This window comes from Atractosteus spatula, chromosome 15, assembly GCF_055471065.1.
Source record: "Atractosteus spatula isolate fAtrSpa1 chromosome 15, fAtrSpa1.hap1, whole genome shotgun sequence".
Classification (NCBI taxonomy): Eukaryota; Metazoa; Chordata; class Actinopteri; order Semionotiformes; family Lepisosteidae; genus Atractosteus; species Atractosteus spatula.
The window spans coordinates 12,739,723-12,761,251 of record NC_142720.1 but is presented as its reverse complement, the minus strand read 5'-3'; the positions used below and the strand labels follow the sequence as shown (position 1 = coordinate 12,761,251).

General features: G+C 40.2%; 1 protein-coding gene across 8 annotated transcripts in view; it reads left to right on the top strand.

The window, feature by feature from the left end:
- The window catches only part of ehbp1 (EH domain binding protein 1), a 134,418-nt gene that overhangs the window by 48,050 nt on the left and 64,839 nt on the right, over nucleotides 1-21,529 (top strand). For 5 of the 8 annotated variants that reach the window (XM_088933849.1, XM_088933851.1, XM_088933856.1 and 2 more), the window contains exons 5-10: nucleotides 8,114-8,295; nucleotides 9,992-10,131; nucleotides 12,095-12,196; nucleotides 13,147-13,269; nucleotides 13,555-13,828; nucleotides 16,223-16,415. In XM_088933849.1, coding sequence (XP_088789975.1) covers nucleotides 8,114-8,295; nucleotides 9,992-10,131; nucleotides 12,095-12,196; nucleotides 13,147-13,269; nucleotides 13,555-13,828; nucleotides 16,223-16,415 — 1,014 coding nt within the window. The remainder of the gene's footprint in view (nucleotides 1-8,113; nucleotides 8,296-9,991; nucleotides 10,132-12,094; nucleotides 12,197-13,146; nucleotides 13,270-13,554; nucleotides 13,829-16,222; nucleotides 16,416-21,529) is intronic. The other 3 variants (XM_088933852.1, XM_088933853.1, XM_088933857.1) reach the window with 1 other exon arrangement.

The following is a 21,529-nucleotide window of genomic DNA, read 5'->3' as shown; positions in this document are numbered from 1 at the left end:
TTTGTAATGTGAATGAATATGCAACTGTCTGACAGTCGTAACTCAACAACTTATTGATTGTAGTCATAAGAGGGGGAAAAAGCACTTTGTCGGTCAAGACCAGTGCCAAGGAGTGACATGCTGGCATTTTTCAATAAAATCCCACCAAAGCCATAGACCTGGCGGCTGCGCTGCTGCTGTGAACAGCTGTTCTTCCAGAAGGGAACAGCTATGCATTTAAAAAAAATCTCCTTTGTGTTATTTTCTGTCCTCCTTAATTTAAAAAATAGAAGACCACAAAAGAGAAGGTCGAAGAGTTTTTTTTTTATTCTTCTTAATATAAGGTCACCAGTTAAGTAGAGAAGCATTTATTCTAAAAGCAGATTTTACTCTCTTTAATTTTTCAGATGTTTGCCTGCCTCTGGGGTTTATAGTATGTTTTTCCGTCTTACCTATGGCACAGAGCACACTGTGTTGGACACAAGGGCTGATTCCTCCTAGGATGTTTTTGTTTTTTCTTACAGGACAATTTCTCCCTTGCGTACAGTTCATAGCTGACCTATTCCATCGTCCGGTTATTTCTGTGGACCGCTTCTGCACTGCGGTCCCCGGACAGTGACGATAACACTGCTGTATAGCTGTGGCTGGGATGCTGTGGTAGCGTGAGATTAGGCGACGCACTTTGAGGAGTGCAGTGCAGTGCAGTGGAAGGTCATTTTGCCCGAAAGAAAGTTTGTGGTTAGAAATGAATGGAGGTGTTGTTTTGAAGGCTGTATTCAGGGAATGCTTTCATGAAAACCTCATGTTGGGTGCTTGTGGCTGTGGGCATGCTACTTTAGAGGGGCATCAGATAGCGAAACTGGCAGAAAACCTATAACACTATTGTCCTCCCCTCCCAACACACACACCACCACCCTCTTCCGACCTAACCCCCTCCTTTAATTTCTGTCTGCTTCCGTAGCAGGTTTTCTCAAACCGAGCAGGAAAGATTCATCAATCAGCAGAGTGCCTTGAATTTACTGCGTCAGGCTTTGTAGAGATTAATGACAGTCTGCATTAGCTACGGTGGGTTTCAAGGGACCCTGGTGTACAGTGCATTAGAAATTGCTATGGGTTGCAGTGGGGGTGGTGGGTTTAAAGAAGATCCAGGTATGGAAATGGTTAACTGTTAGCAGTTCTGTTTTTTCATACAAGTCATTTTTGTTGTGTGTATTTGTTTGCACATGTGCTCATCTTTTTTGTGTGTGTGTGTGTCTTTATGGCACATTATGTCAGTGAATGTCAGACGTTGTTGACTGGGGCACTATCCTGCTTTTCAATTGTGAATGAAATTAATAATCCATTACTCCTTGGCAGTCCTTAACTTAATGTGTGATGGTAAAGGATGCCCAGTGTAGTCTTTAGGCCATGTGTGCGTATTCCTCCTGGCTCTGATCACATGCCACCTTAGATATCACTGAGTCTGGCAAAATATTACACCATGTGGCAGTCTGATAGAAGCACACGAGGAACAGTAAAAGAAGCACTGGTAAGATAAAGAATACTATATTAATGCACCGTTATAATAAACATAACAAATCTGTCTTTGTGCATTTATAATCTCTCTTTTAATAAAATATATTTAAATTAGCTACTTAAAGCCTAGATTTTTTTCTCTGTCAATGTCAGTTGTATTTCCATAGATTTCCTTGCACAAATGTCTTCACCCTGTGAGGCTGTGATTGCATGTCTGCTGCAGTGATAAACAGAATTTTGCATGAACACCCCCCAAAATAAATAACTTCTTGTTTGGCAGACCTGTAATTGAGCTGTTGGGTTGGTAGGGGGCAGCAGCTCGCCATTCTCGTCCCTCAAAGCTTGCCTCCCAGCAAGGTATTTAGTAATGCTGAAGACACAATAACAGAATATTGATAGTCATATCCCTGTAATAAATTAAAAGTGCCTTATTGTGCTTTTTCATTTTACACATTGTCACAACCTTGGACCTTAATCTTATTCACTGATTGACAGTAGCAACCAGGGAAAAGAGCACATTTATTGTTTGTGCTAGTCAAATCTGTTAAACCTAATTCTTCTCAGGGTATTTGCATATTCTTAAGTATTTCTTCAGAGAGGACCTAAATCCTTCTTAAGTGTTTGATGCATTTTGAAATTCATTCATAAGGTATCTACATGCACTATTAGTTCTGTATAATATGACTGCATAATCTCGGTGATAAGAAGGGTTTTGAACAAGGTATTCTGCAGGGATGACATGTTATATTTCTGACTGATTCAACTGGGCTCAAATGTCAACAGAAATGTCAAGTGCTTTGGAAGCGCATATTTGAATCTTATACTTTTTTTTATCAGTGCTTATTGACAGAGCTTTTTAAACGCTTATACTCGGCATGCCTGGAATATGACTTCAGGTACGCAGAATCTGTTGTAGCACACTCAACAGCACCTATTTGACACCAGCATATTACGAATTAAAAAGCATTTAATGTCCTCAAGTGGTTCTTATTTCAAGGAATCTGATTTGTAAGATAAAACTTAATAGTTAAATTTGAATGGCAAACTTCACATGGAGAACACTTGAATCACTTGCTACCACTGACTTAAGAAATGATAGATACAGTATGTGACATGTGGAAAATGCGTCTTTATTTAAGGCCTTCAGTTACAGATTTGTAAAAACTGTTGGGTTTTTTAGATTTAGAATTATATACATTTTTATATATGTAAAAATGTTTAACATCTTTAAAAAAAAAGTAATTCCATATGTATTCTATGTAGCATTATTGTGCTTTATAATTTCCTAGAGTCTCTTGTTTCTTGTAGGGAATCTGTGTCCAGGGGCAACCTGAGGGCTAGATATCTTAAATAGAGATTTTCAATACATCCTCACCAAGTCTGACCTGTGTTCCTTTTCCAGCACAAGCGCGAGAGGTGTTCCCTGCACTAGACTCTCACCCTGCTGCAGTTTATACAGTTTATATATATATTCGTTTCTCACAGACATGTATGGCTACAGTATGGTAAGATTATATTATGAATGAAGCATTTTATTTATAACTGTAACGTTATAAAACTTTTTATAACTGTAACGTTCACATTTATGAATAAATTTATCTTTTCTGTAGCATGTGCAGAATTAAAGTACATCCTTTATGCTATTTGTCAGGGGCTCTACTGTGAAAATCACAGCCTAGTTGTAGCATGTATGACTACTGCTGGAAGCAATACAAGATGGACATCTCCGATTCATTCACCAGGATGAACATGCTGTCTTGTGGTGATCTGTCCTATTCCTTCCATAGAGCTTTGACAAGCAGTTCACTGGTCTCTGAGCCCTAGATGCTACACATTATGCTAGCTCATCCCACAAAAGTTCAGGGGGGGGTCTTATGTCTGGCATATAATAATAATTGCTTACACTTATACAATGCTTTTCTGGACACTACACAAAGTGCTTTATAGGTAATGGGAGCTCCCCTCCACCACCAATGTGCAGCCCCACCTGGATGATGTGACAGCAGCCATAGTGCGCCAGTACACTCCCCACCCACCAGCTATCAGTGGGGAGGAGAGCAGAGTGATGAAGGCCATTCGTAGATGGGGATTATTAGGAGGCCATCGTTGGTAAAGGCCAATGGGAAATTTGACCAGGACGCTGGGGTTACACCCCTACTCTTTTCGAGAAACACCCTGGGTTTTTTAACGACAACAGAGAGTCAGGACCTCGGTTTTACATCTCATCCGAAGGACGGCACATTTTTAAATTATAGTGTTCCCGTCACCATGCTGGGGCACAGACCACAGGGTGAGCACCCCCTGCTGGCCCCACTAACACCTCTTCCAGCAGCAACCTTAGTTTTTCCCAGGAGGTCTCCCATCCTGGTACTGACCAGGCTCACACCTGCTTACAGCAGCTTCAGCGGGTTGCTAGTTGTGAGTTACAGGGTGATGTAGGTGTAATTGTCTCAGTCTTTACTGTCAAGGAAGCTGTTGTTACCCGAGCAATGGGCAGTACGCATCCTCAGGAGCCGCTGGTGTGTGCAAGTTTTACAGTTGACGTTGTCACGTTAGGATGAGCCCACAGGAGGGGCAACAGGAGAGGTCCCAGGGCATCACCAGTGTACAGCCATTCAATCAGGTTGCCATCAATCACTATCAGTGAAGGTCTGTAGCACCTAGACACTCCAGCTCAGATTTCCACTTCATATGGATTGTCCCGTTGCACGCATCAGTTAGCATCTCAACCTGCACTTCTGTGTCACTCTTCACACCTAAGGAGACTTATTCCAACCTCCAAAACATCGATGGCACAAAGGTGCTGTTCTCCTGATAAGCGAGACACATTGGCGGCTCTCTGTATTTTTCTTTCTTCAGATTCTCTAGACTTGACATTTAATGGGTTAAATCGCTTATCACCTGTGCCCAATCAACTCTCTCTAATGAGGTGATTAAGTGCTTAAGCAACAAAATCGCTAGTGTATCTCAGTCATGAATGATTAATCAAAATGTTGCCGAAAACATTTATTATACATAATCTGTATATTTTGTTTGTCTTAAGAATATGCATAGATAGTGTTAATTAAGTCTGATTTCAGAAAAAAAACATGGAAGTTTGCATTTTTATGATTATAGGATGCTGCTTTTCTCCATTTGTGGCTTTTCTCATCTATAGGATTTGGAAGTTGTGTATTTTATATCTGACAAAGAGATTTTAATTTCTTCTTTTTTCCTCTGCAAATGTATTTTGGTTTGAAATCCAAATCCTTAGTCAGATGCAGGTAGGGGTGTTTTACAGATCTTTCCTGAATCACTTGCTCTGAAACCCACTACAAAGCTTTGGAAGCCCATTTCTTATGATGTCCCATCGTAACAATTTTTTCAAAGGCTCCTCCATTAGTATGTACAATTTGGCATACTTTTGAAAATGTTGTGTAGCGTGTTCTTTAAACCTTACACTTTTTATGAATTTTTGTATGATATTAATTAATGAATAAGCAATAAGAGATAAAGAGCTCCAGAAGAAGAAAAAAACCTCAAAGTAATATGAAGCCAAGCCATAAACTTGACATATTTGGAATGAGAAGACCCTAAAGAACTTTCTTCTGGGTCATATTTATTATGAATTGGTTGGAAAAGGATGCATTTCCACATAACATTTAAGTAATCATAAGCTTTACTTTTAATAAAAAAGCCTTATTTAAGTGCCAAAGAAAACTTTGTGCTCCACCTACACGTCTGGGAGGTTTTCTAAGTCTTGATGTTGCAGTATCCATCCTCAGTGAGCATTGAGACTATGCTGTATGGTTATAGTATTAGAATTCTATGAATTGGCTTCATTGCTCTGTTCTCCTCCCCACTGATGTGTGGGGAGTGTTCTGGCACACTATGGCTGCTGTTGCATCATCCAGGTGGGGCTGCAAATTGGTGGTGGTGGAGGGGTGTCTCCAGTACCTGTAAACCGCTTTGAGTGGGGTGTCCAGAAAACTCTGAATTATTATTATTAATTCAGTGTCCTGGGGCTGCAGAGCTGTACAGGTGTATAACAGACATTTGTGAGACAGAGAAGAATGCCAATCTATTGTATAAGGCAGGACAATTGTAAACCCCCTGAGAGTGACTCGGTTGTAGTCATCACTGCCAACAGGAACCGGGCAATGTGTTGTCCATAGCCCTGGTCACCATAATAGCGTACAAGTGGGCTGTAACCGAACCCAGCAGTACAGGTTGACTAACTGCATCAATTTCCTGTAAACAGCAGAGGAACTTTGGAATGTAGTTCATGGTTCTGTATTGAAGCATTTCCTCTTGAACAACACATTTACTGTGTAGTCTCTACATGAGAGCTGAACTGGCTTAATAGTTCTGACGTTTGCAATCGATGGTCAGACTGGCCTGGTCTTCACTCCTCTTATGTCAGGAAAATGTTGCTCTGCAGGTATATAAACTGAACTGGCAAGGACTTGCGTCATCAAATACAGGTAGTTCTCAATTTACACTGTAGTTACATTCTTGAAAGGTGCCACATAACTCAAACTAAGAAATTAAAAGAAATTTAAATTTCACCTACGAATGCTTGCAAACAGGAGGTTGTGTTCTGGGTTATCGCATAAATAAAAACAGTTGCACATATTCATGTAAGATGAGTATATAGTTGTCATAAAAGGCATTTTAACCTAAAGGATTGTTAATATTTATCCATTTCATGTTAACTGTGAAAGGGAGACTGTTGGTTGTGGAGAGAGAATGGTGTAGAAAATGCATTACTTTTGAGTCCTACTGTTATTTACAGTGCTTTGACTCCCAGTGAGCCTTTTCAGTGCTATTTATTTCAAAACCTTCTGAGTACCTCTACAGTTTTTTTCCTTAATGGTACATGGTTCTTAATTGTTTTATTGAATGTGAAAGTTGACAATTTTGTTGGTTTTTTTTTAAATACAACTGTAAATGAATGTTTCATTTACACATCCTTTGTGTGGAAGTTTTTTTTGTCAGTGTATTTTTTGCAGGTTTACTGAAATTCATCTTAAGTTTAAAACAATCTGAACCTTGTCTTTTGTATTTATACATTTATACATTTTCAAGATTTATTTCACAAATGTGGGACAGTGGGAAAGGCTTGAAGAACACTGAGACAAAGACCACCCAGCTGTCTGGAACAGGCAATATATGTATTGCCAAAGTGTTTTTAAAGTGAGAACAAATTTGTCCTGAATTAAGAACTGGAATTTATTCTTGAGGTAACATTAAACCAAAACTCCATAGACTGAGATCACAGAAATCGACAGCTGCCTGTGATTATCACTGGTATGGTAGTTCTTGAAGTATTCATTTGATTTGTATTTTATTATTTTACAATTATAAAATACTGTAATAAAAGTCAGTCACCCAAAGTGTTCCCATCTGTCTTCAAAATTCACTTTTTTTATTTTAGATTTGGGGCTTGTAGAGATTTTCTTTTCCATGATGGTACTTTTATTCTTTCTTCCTAAATTATCAGCGAAACCGCATTTTGAATTAGCTACATACGGAACATGTATATGGTAATTTGAATGTCTTTCTGTTAGGATTGTTCCTATAGTTACATTTGTGCTTGGTGCCCACCTCTGTCACTTTATTGGGAATAAAAAGCAATCTTAAATGTTCAGTTATTTTCGGTTTCGGCTTTTTCCCAAATGACAGCAGGAGCTCTCATTTTCATTCTTTTCCTTCTTTGTGAGAACTGCACAGGGTTAAAACACTACAAGAGCAACTACTTGAATAATTCCCACCGGTAATTAAAAAATCTTTTTGAAAGTATTCACTCTGTTTCAAAGGAGAACATAAGTGACTGTGTTCAGAAAGTCACAACACAAGGTTAGCCTTGTCAGATGAAGAATGTTTTGAGCGTTTTTAATGAGGTTTCTGGTATGTCTTCATTTAACTGGGTTAAAAACATCAGTTTGAAGATGTCTTCATCAAGTGCTTGAGATCAAGTTGATCTCCATTTGAATGGGAGGCTTGTTTTAATTAGCAGTTTGTCTTCATTTAAAATGACCTTACTTTTTTCACATGGCGTCTCCCACTCTAGGTACCAATTGATACTTTTCCTGCTTGAAGAATTTGAAATATACCTATTTTGATCCCCATTCCAGCTGTCCCAATTTGTCATAGAAACAGATTTTCCTTTGACAACATCCCAGGCTAAAATACTTTGAAACTAATTTCCTTGCCTGTTATTTTCCATAACCTTTTGATTTGATCTAATTTATTTCTATAACGTGTTGTTAGAAAAAGAGAATCGTTAATTATTGAAATGCATATTGTGAGTTCCTTGATTTCCCATCATGTTCACTTTAGTTGTGCGTTTTGCAATCTTTTGTCTCTTTACAGCTTTGGAGCAGATTGTTTTGCAGGCAGTTACAATCTAATGCATATTTGTATTGCAGGAAAGTATATTGACAAAGAGGCTTAGCTGAGGTTAGATAATGCTTTAGTTATATTTGATTTTAAAAATGGTGAGCTGTTTTGCCTGAATGTTTTCACTGAGAAGAAATCCGGTTTGTTGTATGACTTGACAAGGTGGGATTTGAGGTGAAATGTAAATTGATTTTCCCCTCCCTTCTGCCTCCCTCCCCTCCCTACCTCTCTTCCCCAGGAATCTCCTTCTGGGCGTCGAAAAGCCCTGGCTACCAGCAGTATCAACATGAAGCAGTATGCCAGTCCGATGCCAACACAGACTGATGTGAAGCTGAGATTCAAGCCTTTGTCTAAGAAAGTGGTATCCGCCACGCTGCAGTTCTCTTTGTCCTGCATCTTCCTGCGGGAGGGCAAAGCCACGTAAGTTTATTCCCCAAAGATTCCCGCTTTCCAAAGCGTCTTTAATTAGCTTGAGCATCCCAAGTGCACGCAGTCAGAGAGCAATTGCAGTACAAAATGGCACTCTCGCTGTTCTCTTAGTGACAGCGGCTGGACGGCTCCTATTGACAACCAGCACATTCCCAGCATTCCTCCTCCTTGTCTCCCAGAGTGAAAGTGACTTGTTTCACTGTCCCGGCCTGGGCTGCCGCTGAATGTCACCCGCTCCTGGCGACTCGGGTTCGCCTGTCTCTAGATTAGCATCTTGAGAACACGGCGCTGTCAGTGCGTCAGAGGGCTTGACGACTGAAATAGTAACACGAGAGGTTCTGTTCTCTTTGGCCCAGGCGATGGGTTTTTTTTTTTTCGGGAAATGAAATGCTGTCCCACAGCAAAAAAAAAAACCCTCGAGGCAGATTTTAACCTGTTAAAGAGGATAGTAAAAAAAACAATGCCTTTATTATCTGCAACAATTTGTTGTTTTTAGTGTTTTTACATAAAATTAGTAGACATTATTAATTAAAGATTTATCTGTTTTTTTCTAGACCTACAGTATGTTCTTTTCTGTTGTAGGTACCTGACTTAGGGATTTTCACCTATGGAAGAAAAAACTTTAACCCGTAGTGATGATTTAATTAATTAACCGCACTAGTGCTTTTTTCTTTTTCTGTTTTTTTTTCTTCAAACATTCATGTCAATTGATTTTTAGTAATTAACTGCTATCTTTATGCATACTCCCTTTGAACTCATCTGGTTCTTTTTCACTATAGTCTTATGATCCCATGGCCAGTACATACCAAACCCCTCCTCCTCTCTCCCTGCCAAATCCCTGCACAGACACAGGGATGGCATGCAGACTCCACACAGACTAATATCCCAGCACGAATTAAAACCAGCAACCTGGAGCTGTGAGGCAGAAGTGCTAACCACCCCTCAACTAGGAGGCCCATAGTATGGAAGCACAAATGTTCTACTTTCAAGGCAAATTTTATTCTAACGTCCTTCATTTAAGAATTTTAGCAAAATAACCAAGAGCCTTACTAGTCCTGGAATATACCACAAAACAGTTGACTTAATATTTTACTGTAGCTTTTCTAATAGTTCATCCAGAAGTCTGAAAACTCTCCATGCGATCTGTCAGTTGCCTCTGACGTCTCTGGGAGTTGCTAATTGCAAATTCAACGTGAGAGAGCGACAGGGCAAGGGTGAGGGAGTGAGAGGGAACCGTAAGGTCTGATTGTAAATCCTCTCATGTTATCTCCTGCTTACCTGCACTTCCACTGTAATACGTGTGCTTCTGGTTTGTGTGCCATGAAGGACCCCAAGTACAAAGCATGAAAGACGTTGCTCAGAGTGGAATGTCACTCCAGTGCCAAATGTATTCCCGATTTGATTTTGTGAGGCGTCTACGAGATACACGCATGCAAAAAATAAAACTGAGGCTGAAAAACGGTCTAGTATTGTCACTTGGCCACACAACCCTTTTTTTAATTTTTTCATAAGACTTACAGTTGTGGGTGTATGCATTGCTGCTAAAACCCAGTAAGGAGTGGAATTAATAAAAGGGTATTAAAGGTTTGTCGAGAGACTTTCTACGAGGGCAGAATGCAGGCTGCGGCTTGGTTCCGTCAGGGCCCTGGCAGTGACAGAAGCCCGTGTTGTTTGGTTTGTGTCCCAGGGATGAAGACATGCAGAGCCTGGCCAGCCTGATGAGCATGAAGCAGGCTGACATCGGCAATCTGGACGACTTTGAAGAGGAGAATGAGGAGGACGAAGAAAACAGAGTGAACCAAGACGAAAAGGCAGCAAAGATTACAGGTGGGGCACTTGAAACCCATTTAGCAGGGGAAAAGAGATTCAGTTACAAAGGGAAAAAAGAACTACCCTGACTTGACTTTAACCTCTGAAGGCCAGATGTCCGTTCCGAAAAAGGACGCCCTTCTGTAGGTGTTTAATTGGCTTCCCTTTTTTTTTGCAGTGGGCTTTCAGCCTTAATAGGCTAAAGATGAGCAGTTTGACAGAGCTCAAGGTCCCAGAGGGCTTGAGGTTGGGGGCAGTCTTGCTAGACCCTTGCCAAAGCTGCAGCTGCTGAGATCCCACCTTCTGGCCCGACAGTCGGCCAGGGGCGAGAGATCCTGGAGTCACCTCTCCCTGAAGTGTTTGTCCTCAGGGTCGCCGAGGTAGTTGTGGTTTGGAGAGTCCATGATGGAAAGAGTTGCGTTCCAAGCCCTTTCAGGCCACCAGACATGAGCTGACCCTGTGATGTATAAATACAGGAGCACAACGTTTATCTCGGAGGATATTGTTTTTATTCACGGGGCAAAGTGTTGTCAAAATTCTGAGCGTATGCCTTTGAGTGCTATTGTTTCCCAGAAAAGAGGAGTTTTTGTTGAGTTGTTTTTATTTATTTTTTATCCTTTTCCCCAAAACCTTTCCCCAGAAACACCCCAGCTGAGATGGCACACTGGCTGGCTGGTGGAGCCCTGCTTGTAATCCTTTTTTCCAGTGGTTTGAGAACTAGGCACAGGCAGGTGAAGGAGCTTGCCAAAGGTCACCTGTGGAGCGGAAACGATCCCTGGCTCTCGTTTCCTTCACAGCGCACGGTGCTAACCGCTGAGGACCAGTGCCCAGCAGGCCCAAGCACTCCATGGCAGCTGTACCGAGCACTCAGGAAAATGCAGCCACACAGCCCTCTGGCTGTCTTACACTGCATTTGCAAACATGAGATTAAGCAGACTATCACCTGTTAGAGCCTCATTATATATTATTCCAAAAGCCTGTTTTTTTTTTAATGAATGAACACAAACGAGGAGCACCTGTTATCTTCTCACTAATATGACTAGGCCTTAATGTAAAATGGTATATTACAGTGGCATAGTTGTATAGCTTCTACGTTTATATTTTTGCTTAGTTTCTGTATTATGCTCTCTGGCAAGAAAGGCATTGAAAATATTTCACTGATGCAAGCGGCCATTTATGTGCTGATAACACAGTCCGTTCACGTGCACTAAACATCCTAACGTCATTCCTGCATTACAGGGAAACTGGATCTTGGAGAGTGTATAAGCTGGATTGTTTGAATGATTTTTTTCAGTGCATGATTTGCCATTATGTTGAGTTTATTTATGTCTTTGCTTTATTTATGTTTTGTTTCAGTGTGACATAGCAGGCTTTCTGCTTTCTTTCACCTGTTTCTTTTTCCTTCTCCCTTTTGCTCTTCTGATCCAAGTTGCGCTTTTATGTTTGCATCTCCTCAACACCAAGAGGCTAATTTATGTTTGGAATTTGCTTGGCATATCCATTTTTCTTAGAGTAATGCATGCAATCTCGATACAGGGCTTCATGCATGTTCCGGGCAACCTAATCAGCATAGAGGACAGCTTGCCAATGACGAATGCAGAATGGATGGGCCATGTAAATTTAAGCCAATGGCCAGAACTATCCATTTCTTTTCATTGCCCATGGCTGGTCTAGCCAGTTGGGCTCTTTTCTTTTTTTTGTCCAAGTACATTACCTTTGTGTGGGAAGAATAGATTTCACCTTGGGGTGCGGTTGTGATTGTCCTGTGCTTATGGCAACATGACAGAGCTTGAGAGGCATCATACACATCATACACGGCTAAAGACATTCTGCTGTACAAATTGCAAACTGCAAAAAGAAGAAAAAAATCTCAAATGCAGGCATGACCAAACAGATTTATTTTCCTTCGCTATCTGCCTTTGTAGCCTTTCTTTCTGTGTCCAGTTTGCTTAATGTTTTCCTGACTGGCTTCTGTTTACAGAAATAGTAAACCAGTTGAATGCCCTCAGCAGCTTAGATGAAGACCCAGATGACTACGTAAAGCAAGCAAATAAACCTGCTAAATCAGCCAGTTCTTCTGAAGGTCTAATAGCTTTCATCTTCCTTCTTCTGTCTTCTGCCATTCCTGTAGTGTTGTGGTTGTGGTGCCTGACTCGATTTGTCCATTTGTTGTCAGATAATCTTCGTTGGTTTTCTGTCTCCCTCTGTTTGGCTTTCTGCAATTTGACGTGAACCAAAAAGAGCAAAGGCTGCCTCCTCAGAAAATACAGGGGAAGTGGAAATACATGGGGAAAAAAAGGCCATCCTGGCCCTGAATACATCTTTTTCAACCTTTAGTTATTGTTTAAGAGTGTTATTAAACATTCTGTTTAATTGGATGGTAACTGGACATTACGGTTATTAACATTATGCCCAATTTTAACAGAAGTATGAGCTAGATGCATCAAGGCTTTCCAGAATATTAAGCTTAAAGGTAAAACTGGAGATGGGATTTTTTCCCCCTATGTAAGAGCCAGAGTTGATGGTTTGTGTTCATAAAAATAAAAAATGGTGTCCCTGTCTTATTAATAAAAATAAATAGCACAAGCACCGTGTGTTCAGGCTGCTTGCAAACAGTGTACCATTTTGAAGCTCTGATGTCCAAATATGGGGCACATTTGAAGCCTTGTGTCAGAAAGAATGCGACTGTCCTTATCTGTTCAAATGACGCCTTATCATTAATCCAGTGTGTTTTCTGACACTCAGCAAGGGAGCATAAACAAGCATGTAACACTGTGCTGTACAAGGCAGTGGTATTGGAATCTCTACTTCTGTACGCCTCTACAGTGTAACAGAATCAGGAGCTAAAATGGCAGTGAAGGAAATCGTACAGGAATATTGTCGAAGGAAAAAGATTTCCTTTTAGTGGTTCACTCCAAAGTGCAGATTTCATTCCATTGAGTTGTGAAGGAGCCATGCTTTCAGGCAGATCCCCATCACGTTGCCAGCAATATTAACTTTTTTCGTGTTTTTTTTTAACTGGGCTTCTCGCAGAGCTCATCAGTAAACTTAACTTCCTGGAACACGATGATCAAGACGTTTCTAACACGAGCGCAAACCCATTTGGCGATTCAGACGACACCGAGTTAAATCCATTTGGGGAACCTGATGACGAAGGTAATGGAATGATTTAATGATTTAATTTTCCTAAAGCGCAAATGCCTTCACCTGAGTTCACTGTTTACAAATTTGGATACATGATGTAAGTGTTGTGATCAGAGATTGCAATTAAAATTACCCCTGTTGTTCTCATAATTTATTGCTCTGACCACAAACTACTATATACCTTTTACCTTGTATTTTGATTGTTTTTAATATTTTTCTAGGCTTTAAAAGTCTTGAAATGCAAATCACTTTGCCGTGAAGTTCTTTTTCTTGCAATTTGTGATTTGTTCACTACAGAGCCACCCAAAATTACAGTTACTCAACAAAAGAAAGAAGAGCTGTTCTCCAGTCCTGACTCCTCAAACCCCTTCGATGAGGTGGGGGCTGAAACTCTGCAGTACAGCAATCCGTTTGACGAGCCGGAACCGGAGCCAGAACCAGAACCAGTCAGGGACACAAAGATGGAACAGTCTCCTCCTAAGTTCTCCAAGAGGAAGAATGTGCGCCCGGTGGATATGAGCAAATACCTGTATGCAGATACTTCTAAAAATGAGGACGAGGAACTGGATGAGTAAGTTTAAAATTAAAAAAAAGTATGTGAATCTTTTCCTCTCTTGTCTCTTGTTTCAGTATATGTGCTGTCTTGCGGTCCATGGGGTGTGTTGACAGCAGGCTGTCTTGGCCTGGTCCATAGCACATTCATTACTTCACACAGATCTGCAAGAGGTCACCTCACAGAGGGGTGGCCCGACAGGCCATGAGAACACAGAGGCACTTGTTCACAGTGTTGTTTAACTTAATCTGCCCATTCGCCCCTTTCCCTCTATCTCTGCGCTCTTACAGTCTTTATGTTTAGTTTATCAAACCTGCCATGAAGTTGGAAATGACTTGTGAAACGTTCTGCTGGCAGCCCTAAATTGTCAGTGCTTCTGTTTTCTTTTCCACGTTGTGCGTGAAGGATGTTCTCTTAAAACTTTTATTTTGACTACTCTTTCAGTTACTTTAGTTTTGTTTAATGTGTTTCTCAGGCAACGCACTGAACAGGCCTCTGTGGTCCTTATTCCTTCTGGCAGGTTAGGCCTATGTACCTTTAACCTTATCTTTCACCCGAGTACCTAGATGTGCTTTCTTGCTTTTCTTTCCCTTTTGTCAAAGACACTGAGTGACAGATCCGCCAAGGAGGTGGGCCTGACCACCGAGACAAGCTATGCATTGATACGATCTGCCTGTTTGTTTCCTTGTCAAGTGTCTTGGTACGGCAGGAGAGATGGGGTCAATGACAGCTGACCCTAAGCACCTGGCCCGTAGTTACTCAGCCAGCCATTATATGGATCAATTGCAATATAGTCATTCTGGAACTTTGTAATTTCTTATCTGTTGATGGCAAAACAAATTGAACGCAATTTTTTTTTTGTGACTGAGTTTTAAGTTTCCATTCCTGACGTTACTCTTGTAGATTCAGTGACAGGGTCAAGGTTTTGCTTATGGCAGCTCGTTGTTGTTTAGGTGTGGTCCTTTTGGGTCTTGCTGCATTTACAACATGCAGCCACCCGGTGGCACTAGAAACATGTCATGTCATGTCAGCACAGGGGTGTCAAATTAATTTGCTATGGCTGATTAAAATGCAATCAGTGGTCATTCTATCTTGACTAGTTGCTAGTCTAGCCAAATGTACTGATTAACCTGTCAGTATTGTATGTTTTTTCTCCACTATGTAAACCTCTGTTCAAGGACTGAAAAAGACATGCAGTTGAAAGATGTTTGCATTGGACTTTGTTGTGCTGTGCATATGTTCAACAGTTCACAATTTTAACACATTTTGTCTTGTTAACTGTTGTACTAAATTGGCTAATTATCCTAAACATGCAATACAGTAGTGCCCTTATTTTGACAATTCACTACTCTGAAGATAACAATAAGTAATACAGGAGTGTTTTCTGCAAGAGACGAGTCATCGGCATTTACATGTCGAATAATGGGTATTTAATTTTCCTTGTGTGAAATTTCTCTTTCTGGTGGTGAGCAGTTTTTGAGAAATGAATTACATTTGTAAACTAAGGAATAGGTGTATATGTATATCAGTTGGTAAACTGTAGCACTGTAAAGCACGTTATATGGGCTTTGAGATTAGTGGTCAGCATCACCTGTAAATTGTAGGTGAGGAATTGATGACCTTATCACTGCATCTGTGAGAAGCAGCTCACCTAGCTACATATTAAGCAGAATTTTAGTGTTTTCAACTAAGAAACATAATTGTCAAAAAGAAAGGTTAAAACCATGTTGCGCGATAAAAAATAAAAATTGAAAATATGAAATACTATTAGCTGAATGCCAGTGTAAAAATTTAAAACAATCACTTCTACAACTGTTGCTATTGCTCTTTGGAGAGTAGCTCCTTGTAGTCATGTCAACTTTCTCTTCAGTTCTACAATTATTGACGTCTTCAATTATTTTGAACCACACAACATTGTTTTTCTTTTCTTCAGTAACATAATTGCAAACATAAGTTCATTTGAGTGAAACATTAGCTGCATATGCTTTGAGACTGGCAGTGTTTCAGTCACCTGGGAATTGGTTCCCCAATCCCACAATCCTCTGTTGTAAATGAAACTAAATTTCCACTTGTACCCCTGTACCTTAGTATGATGCTGTCCCCCGAATTGACTTGGACAGTGCCTTTCAGGATTTTAAATTAATAATCAACCTGAATCAAGTACTTAATTTTATCTGCTTCATGCTAAAAAGATTCAGTTGCTATAGTCCATCTGACTCAAGGCTCTATGCTTCATTATTCCCCTTACTCGGAATTACAGGTGGATTGTTTTGTCGTTATTTGAGATGGTTTTTTTTTACTGTTCTGCACTGTTATTGGCGTCTGTCAGGGTCCTTGGCTTGACCATCTCTCAGCCCTGGCGCGCAGGGTGGAAAGGTGGAAATGAACAGCACAGTCGCTTCGGTCCTACAGGTCCAATCCCTTCTACGAGCCCAAGGCACTGTCGCCGAGCGGCCTGCTGCGCCCCCCAGCCGACGGTGAACTCGAGAGGGCCAAGAAGAGGAGGGCGCCCTCGCCTCCTGTCAGCACGGCAGAGCCGGTCGCCGAGAGGTCTGCCGCTTTACCTGCTCCTGCAGCGAAGGAGGCGCCACGGTCTTCCCCAAAGGTGAGGCGCTCGGCACCGACGTCAATGACCGTACACTGACAGTACAATACAAGACACAAGCATATTTAAATTGGTGTAAAAAAAGTTTTTTTTGCTTTTTTGAGGGGAAAGGCTTACCGATATATTGATGGTTTTAGGGACACCATTGCACTTGCAACTAAAATGAATTTTATTAAATGACTGATTCGCGCACATGGAATGAGAGAGATCTCCAGGCTTAGTGTAGGCAGAGTCGTAGCTCTCTTTCAGTAGTGTAGTGAGCTTAGGCGCAGTGAGGTAATGAGGAGAGAGGCTTTTCCTCTTGGCTGTATTTTTTTTCTTTCTCTCTTTTAAAAAAAAAAATAATTTACCTCGTATTTAATTATTTTAAGGGGTTTATCACCCAGCTGCACTTGTGTGTGACCGCAGATGAGATGCCCTCCAAGTTCTAAATACATTTAATTATCATGATTCACTGGCGTGTAATCGGTTGCCAGGAGGAGAAACCTATGACTGAAATCATGCTTGGTGGTGTGTGTTTTGGAAAGCGGCATAAAAAAAAAATCGCTAATTTAAGCCAACTGAGAAAGTCATGTTTTGTCGTTTTCCTGTATAAACTGTAGAGATTTCCCTGTAAATACATACAGAATAGCTGTCATATTGGTTGAAAGCCTTTTCACATACATTGAGCATCTATGAGATAGCGCAGACACTCCGGTTTTGAGGATTACCACAGCGTTCTTCAGCCATGTTTGAGACTGGCTGCTGCCTTCGCTTCTCCATTTGTAGAATTTGAGATGACCTTTGCATGAATAAAGTCAAAAAGGATTAAGGGAGGCATTTTCAACAATGGAAAAGAGCTACAGATGTAGCCGACTTTGAACGTGGGAGGATTGTTGATACACTTCTGCCTAAAGGCGATGTTTATAAGGCGTCTGTGTTGACAGAGAAAATCGAAACAAGCGTGTTTTTTTTAAAAAAAACATTCTTTAAAGTACACCCTTGAAAAGTGAGGGGTGCAAAAGGCATAAAAGATGTAAAATAGCAAAGTACACAGAGCATGCAGGGCTCTCCACAGGTAATTCACTGGTCTTGTTTTCCCTTTACTTCATCCCTTTCATTCAAGCAGAGAAGAAAACAGATTTTAATTTATTTTGCGGGAGTTTTTCCTTTTCCTCATTACATGTTGTAAAAGCACAAGGTCAGTCATAATTTTGTCAAAGTTTTGGGTCCTTGAAGTTTTCATAAATTAGTTTAACATTCCAAATTTGAGCTGTGTTTTTGTTCTGGAAGCTGCGTGTGTGCTGTTACTCCCTTATTTCTGTTCTTTTCCTTTGAATCTGTACATTTTGGTAGTGTTTGCTATTTACCAGTAATTACTGCTGCTGGACTTTTAAAGTCTTCTTAGATGCCCAGTGTGATAGTGTCTGGTTACAAGCAACTTTAGCTGCTTGTTTACTTCAAAATACTTAACTCTGTGCCTGGGGTAATGGTGATGGTATCAGTCCATCAGTCAGTCAAATTGTGTTTTTAAAGCACTATGTAATGAGCTGTACAAGGATATATTAAATTAAAACAAACATTTAAATCAATAAAAGGTAAGAAATATACCTGTCTATATTATCAAATATTATCATATATTTTGTGTACTTTAAATTTAAGAACTTCTTTCAATATCAATGTCTTCAATGAGATTAATCGGTTATTTTTATGAAACACTCTTACATTTTTATTCTTATAAATAGCATTTTAGTTTGTACTACATTTTCTTATAGAAGAATAACAGAGCTGGTTATTTTCTGTTAAGAATATTAACAAGCCTTCTGTATGTGTATTTGGGCTTGTGGCCAAGAATTTGAACAAAGCCCTGTGACTTCCTAAACGTCTGCATGTTTGTGGTATTAATGTTGGGGGAGGGGTAACTTTTACTGTGGTGAATTTTCAGAGAGGCCTTGACTGATGTAGCGATCAAACTGGGCTTAAGAATGCTCTCAGAAGTGGTTCTGTGAGTCGGTGTTGTCACACGTAGTGCATGTTACACTTTCAGCTTCAGTTCAGACGCATTGTAGATTTGAATTAGTAGTTAATGAGGAGATATTTATTTTTATTTTTTTAAGTGAGCTGCTCCATATTAAGAAAGTACAGAATTTGACATGCAGGCCAAACGACAGGCACGCTACTCATTTGCAAAAATGGGTTGCATATTTTATCAGTGGTGCCTTGTTGTGTACAAAGTGGACAACAGTTCTAACATGGGTCCAGATTTATTCATGTAGGTTGAGCAGCTGAAGATATTTGGGCAGATTTAGTGTTTTAGGGTGTTTAAAAGTCAGGATTCACCACTGCGTGTCACAGTGCTTCCCGACTTCCCCATGCAGCTGAAAAACCCCGGTTTGATTCCCATAACATAAAAATGTTGACGTGACCCCTCGAAGTGGTGTTTTGTTGTCAGACATTTGCCATAGTAATGGGCAGTCTGAGTGAAGTGCTCCTGCCTTTTCTCTTCATGGAACAGGAGTTCCACAGAGCTTGTGGTTGTGTGGCTCTTTCCACACTCACTGGAGATGCAACATGAAGTGCACGTAAGTCCAGAAATGATTCCTTTTTTGTAATTGCGTTAATAACTTTCTCTACATTTTTATAGAGGGAAACGGACGATGCAGGATAAGCAGAAAAAAAACTTTTTCTTGTGAAAAAATGTTTTCTGCTTCCTTCTTTTTTAACATTTCAGAGTGAAATTAACCTGTACTTGTTCGTTTGGAGTTTGCACAATGATGTAGCTCCCCAATCAAACTTCTGTGTATAGACAAACTGAGTGTCTGGAGACTTGTATTACTCTATTTGTACATGTGTGTTTTTAGAAACGTAAAGTAAGTGGATTTGGGATATGATTGAATGTTTTTGGTATCATTTGGGTTAATAGATCATTCATGACTGACCATGATACAGGTAAGTGACTGGATGTTGTGTAAGAGATAAGCCTCCTCATTAGTGGGACAAGCAATTGGACAACCCTAAAAGCGAGACCAGAGGTGATGGGCACAGGTGATTTAACCTGTTAAATTTCAGGTCTGGTGAAAATCAGAAAAAAGTAAAATATATAAAGGAACCAATATGCTGTGCTGTTCAAGAAAGCTTTGCCCTCATCAGTGTGTGAATGGTTGTAACCAGTTTTTTTTAGTAATGTAATTAAATGTGGTGTTTAGATCACCATTATGGATATGTGGAGTGCAAGTGTGGTGCAGATAAGTGTGTTAATTGTCGTGTACAACAGGCCAGTCAATGGGAAAGTGAAAGTACAATGATAAGATGAGTCCTGATGTACATCCTCTGGGCTCATCCTGGCATGAGACCACTCCAGCAGGACAGTGCACACTCTTATTCTGTTTGTGGCACGACGCCTTTCTCGAGGAATGTGAGCAGGGTGTCCTGGAGGGTCATCAGACCTGAGCTCTGTTGAATGTCTGAGCAATGAACTCCGATGATGGGAGGCATTTAGAGCTCAGAGACCAGTGAAAACCTACAGGTTCTTGTCCAGTTTCTATGAGAGGAAGGAACAAAGCCCATCATGGTGCACAGTATAACAGATGTACAGCTTGTGTTGCTTTCAACAGTAACTACTCTACTGGCCTGTGACCTTCACAGTGAACCCCCTGTTGATGACAAATGTTAATCAGCGTAATGGATTTTATGATGTGTTGATCATTTCCATTATCTTTCTCGTGTTTTTTCAATAAAAATTTCTGTACATCTGCTTCAAAATAATTTTGCTATTAACGTTATACATTTATTACAATTTTGAGCAGTTATGCTGCTTGAGTTGAATGTTCAGTACGCACAAATCAGCTTTTTCTTATTACTCCATGGATGTACCTTAAGCACCAATACCTTAAGACTGTCATCTTCCGGGAGGGTATCACTAAAATCAATTTTGGTATTGTCATATACAGTATTTCACTGCTGAGTTTAAGGACTCAGTCCTCATAAAAAAACAATTTTCTGTATTAAGTGGATGATTCACCCTAATCCCTTAACAGTGTTTATGTCACAGACCTCTTCACATTAAACCATTAAACCTGTTTATTTGGGCGAATTTCTGAAGTGTTTCAATCCTTTCAGACTGGAAACGAGACTCAACAAACTGTACCACTGTCGTGTTTTCATGGAAACTGGCGTATATAGTTTTGCTCAAGGCTTCGTGCTTTTTTGTGAAATTTTACAAATCAGGATATTTTACATTTGCATGACTCCAAACCTTTTTTTCCACATGGTTTGAATGGCCTTGCAAGAGTTGTTTTGTGGTTTGAAATAAAGGGCAGCTGTAATGATGTGTGGCCTGTGAGTTTGCTTGAACTTTTGGCTCAAGTTTTAAGGATTAAATTCAGTGAATATCGGAAGGCCCCGGGAAGCTGAAAATAGGCTGTTCTGATTCAGTAAGAACTTTTTATTGATCTTCCGTGCACATATTCTCATAAAATGCTTTGCTCTTAGATGCACTTAGCTCTACTCTGTTGCGTCTCTATAGTTTCTTGTTCATTAGCAGGTTCAAATTGTGTTATACTCACTATTTCCACATGGAGAATGACTGTGATGTTGTGCTGACTGTGCTAGAACATCTTGTGGTGACATGTATTGACAGCTGTCTGAAGATTAAACAAAAAACAGTGTTAAATGCTTGTTTGTGAAACATTAGCACTCCTGCACTAAAATTGATCACAATGACATGCAAACAGCCCTAAAATGGAAACAGTATATGAACACTTCTAGAATCCAGATATCTTAAAAAAAAAGTCAAAATCATCTGAGAATGCAAAAGGATAAATGATGAACAAATGATGTACCTTAAATCTTAACTTGTTTGCTGAGGTAAAGAGTATAAATTAAATAACTTAGATTAACATTATTTAATTGAGTTCGCAAAGGCTTCCATGATTCTTAATTAAGTTGCGGAAGGTTTCTGGGAAGGATTCTCATTCTCTCATTCTCGGTGTCAGGAAGCTGATTAAAGGGCTGGGTGGGGAGAAGACTCCTGAGAATGAGAATGCTCTTTTAAAACAGCTCACCTTCGATACAGTCATTCAGTATTACGGTTCTACCCTGGTGTTTTGAAGAGCTGGGTATATCGACCTTTTCAG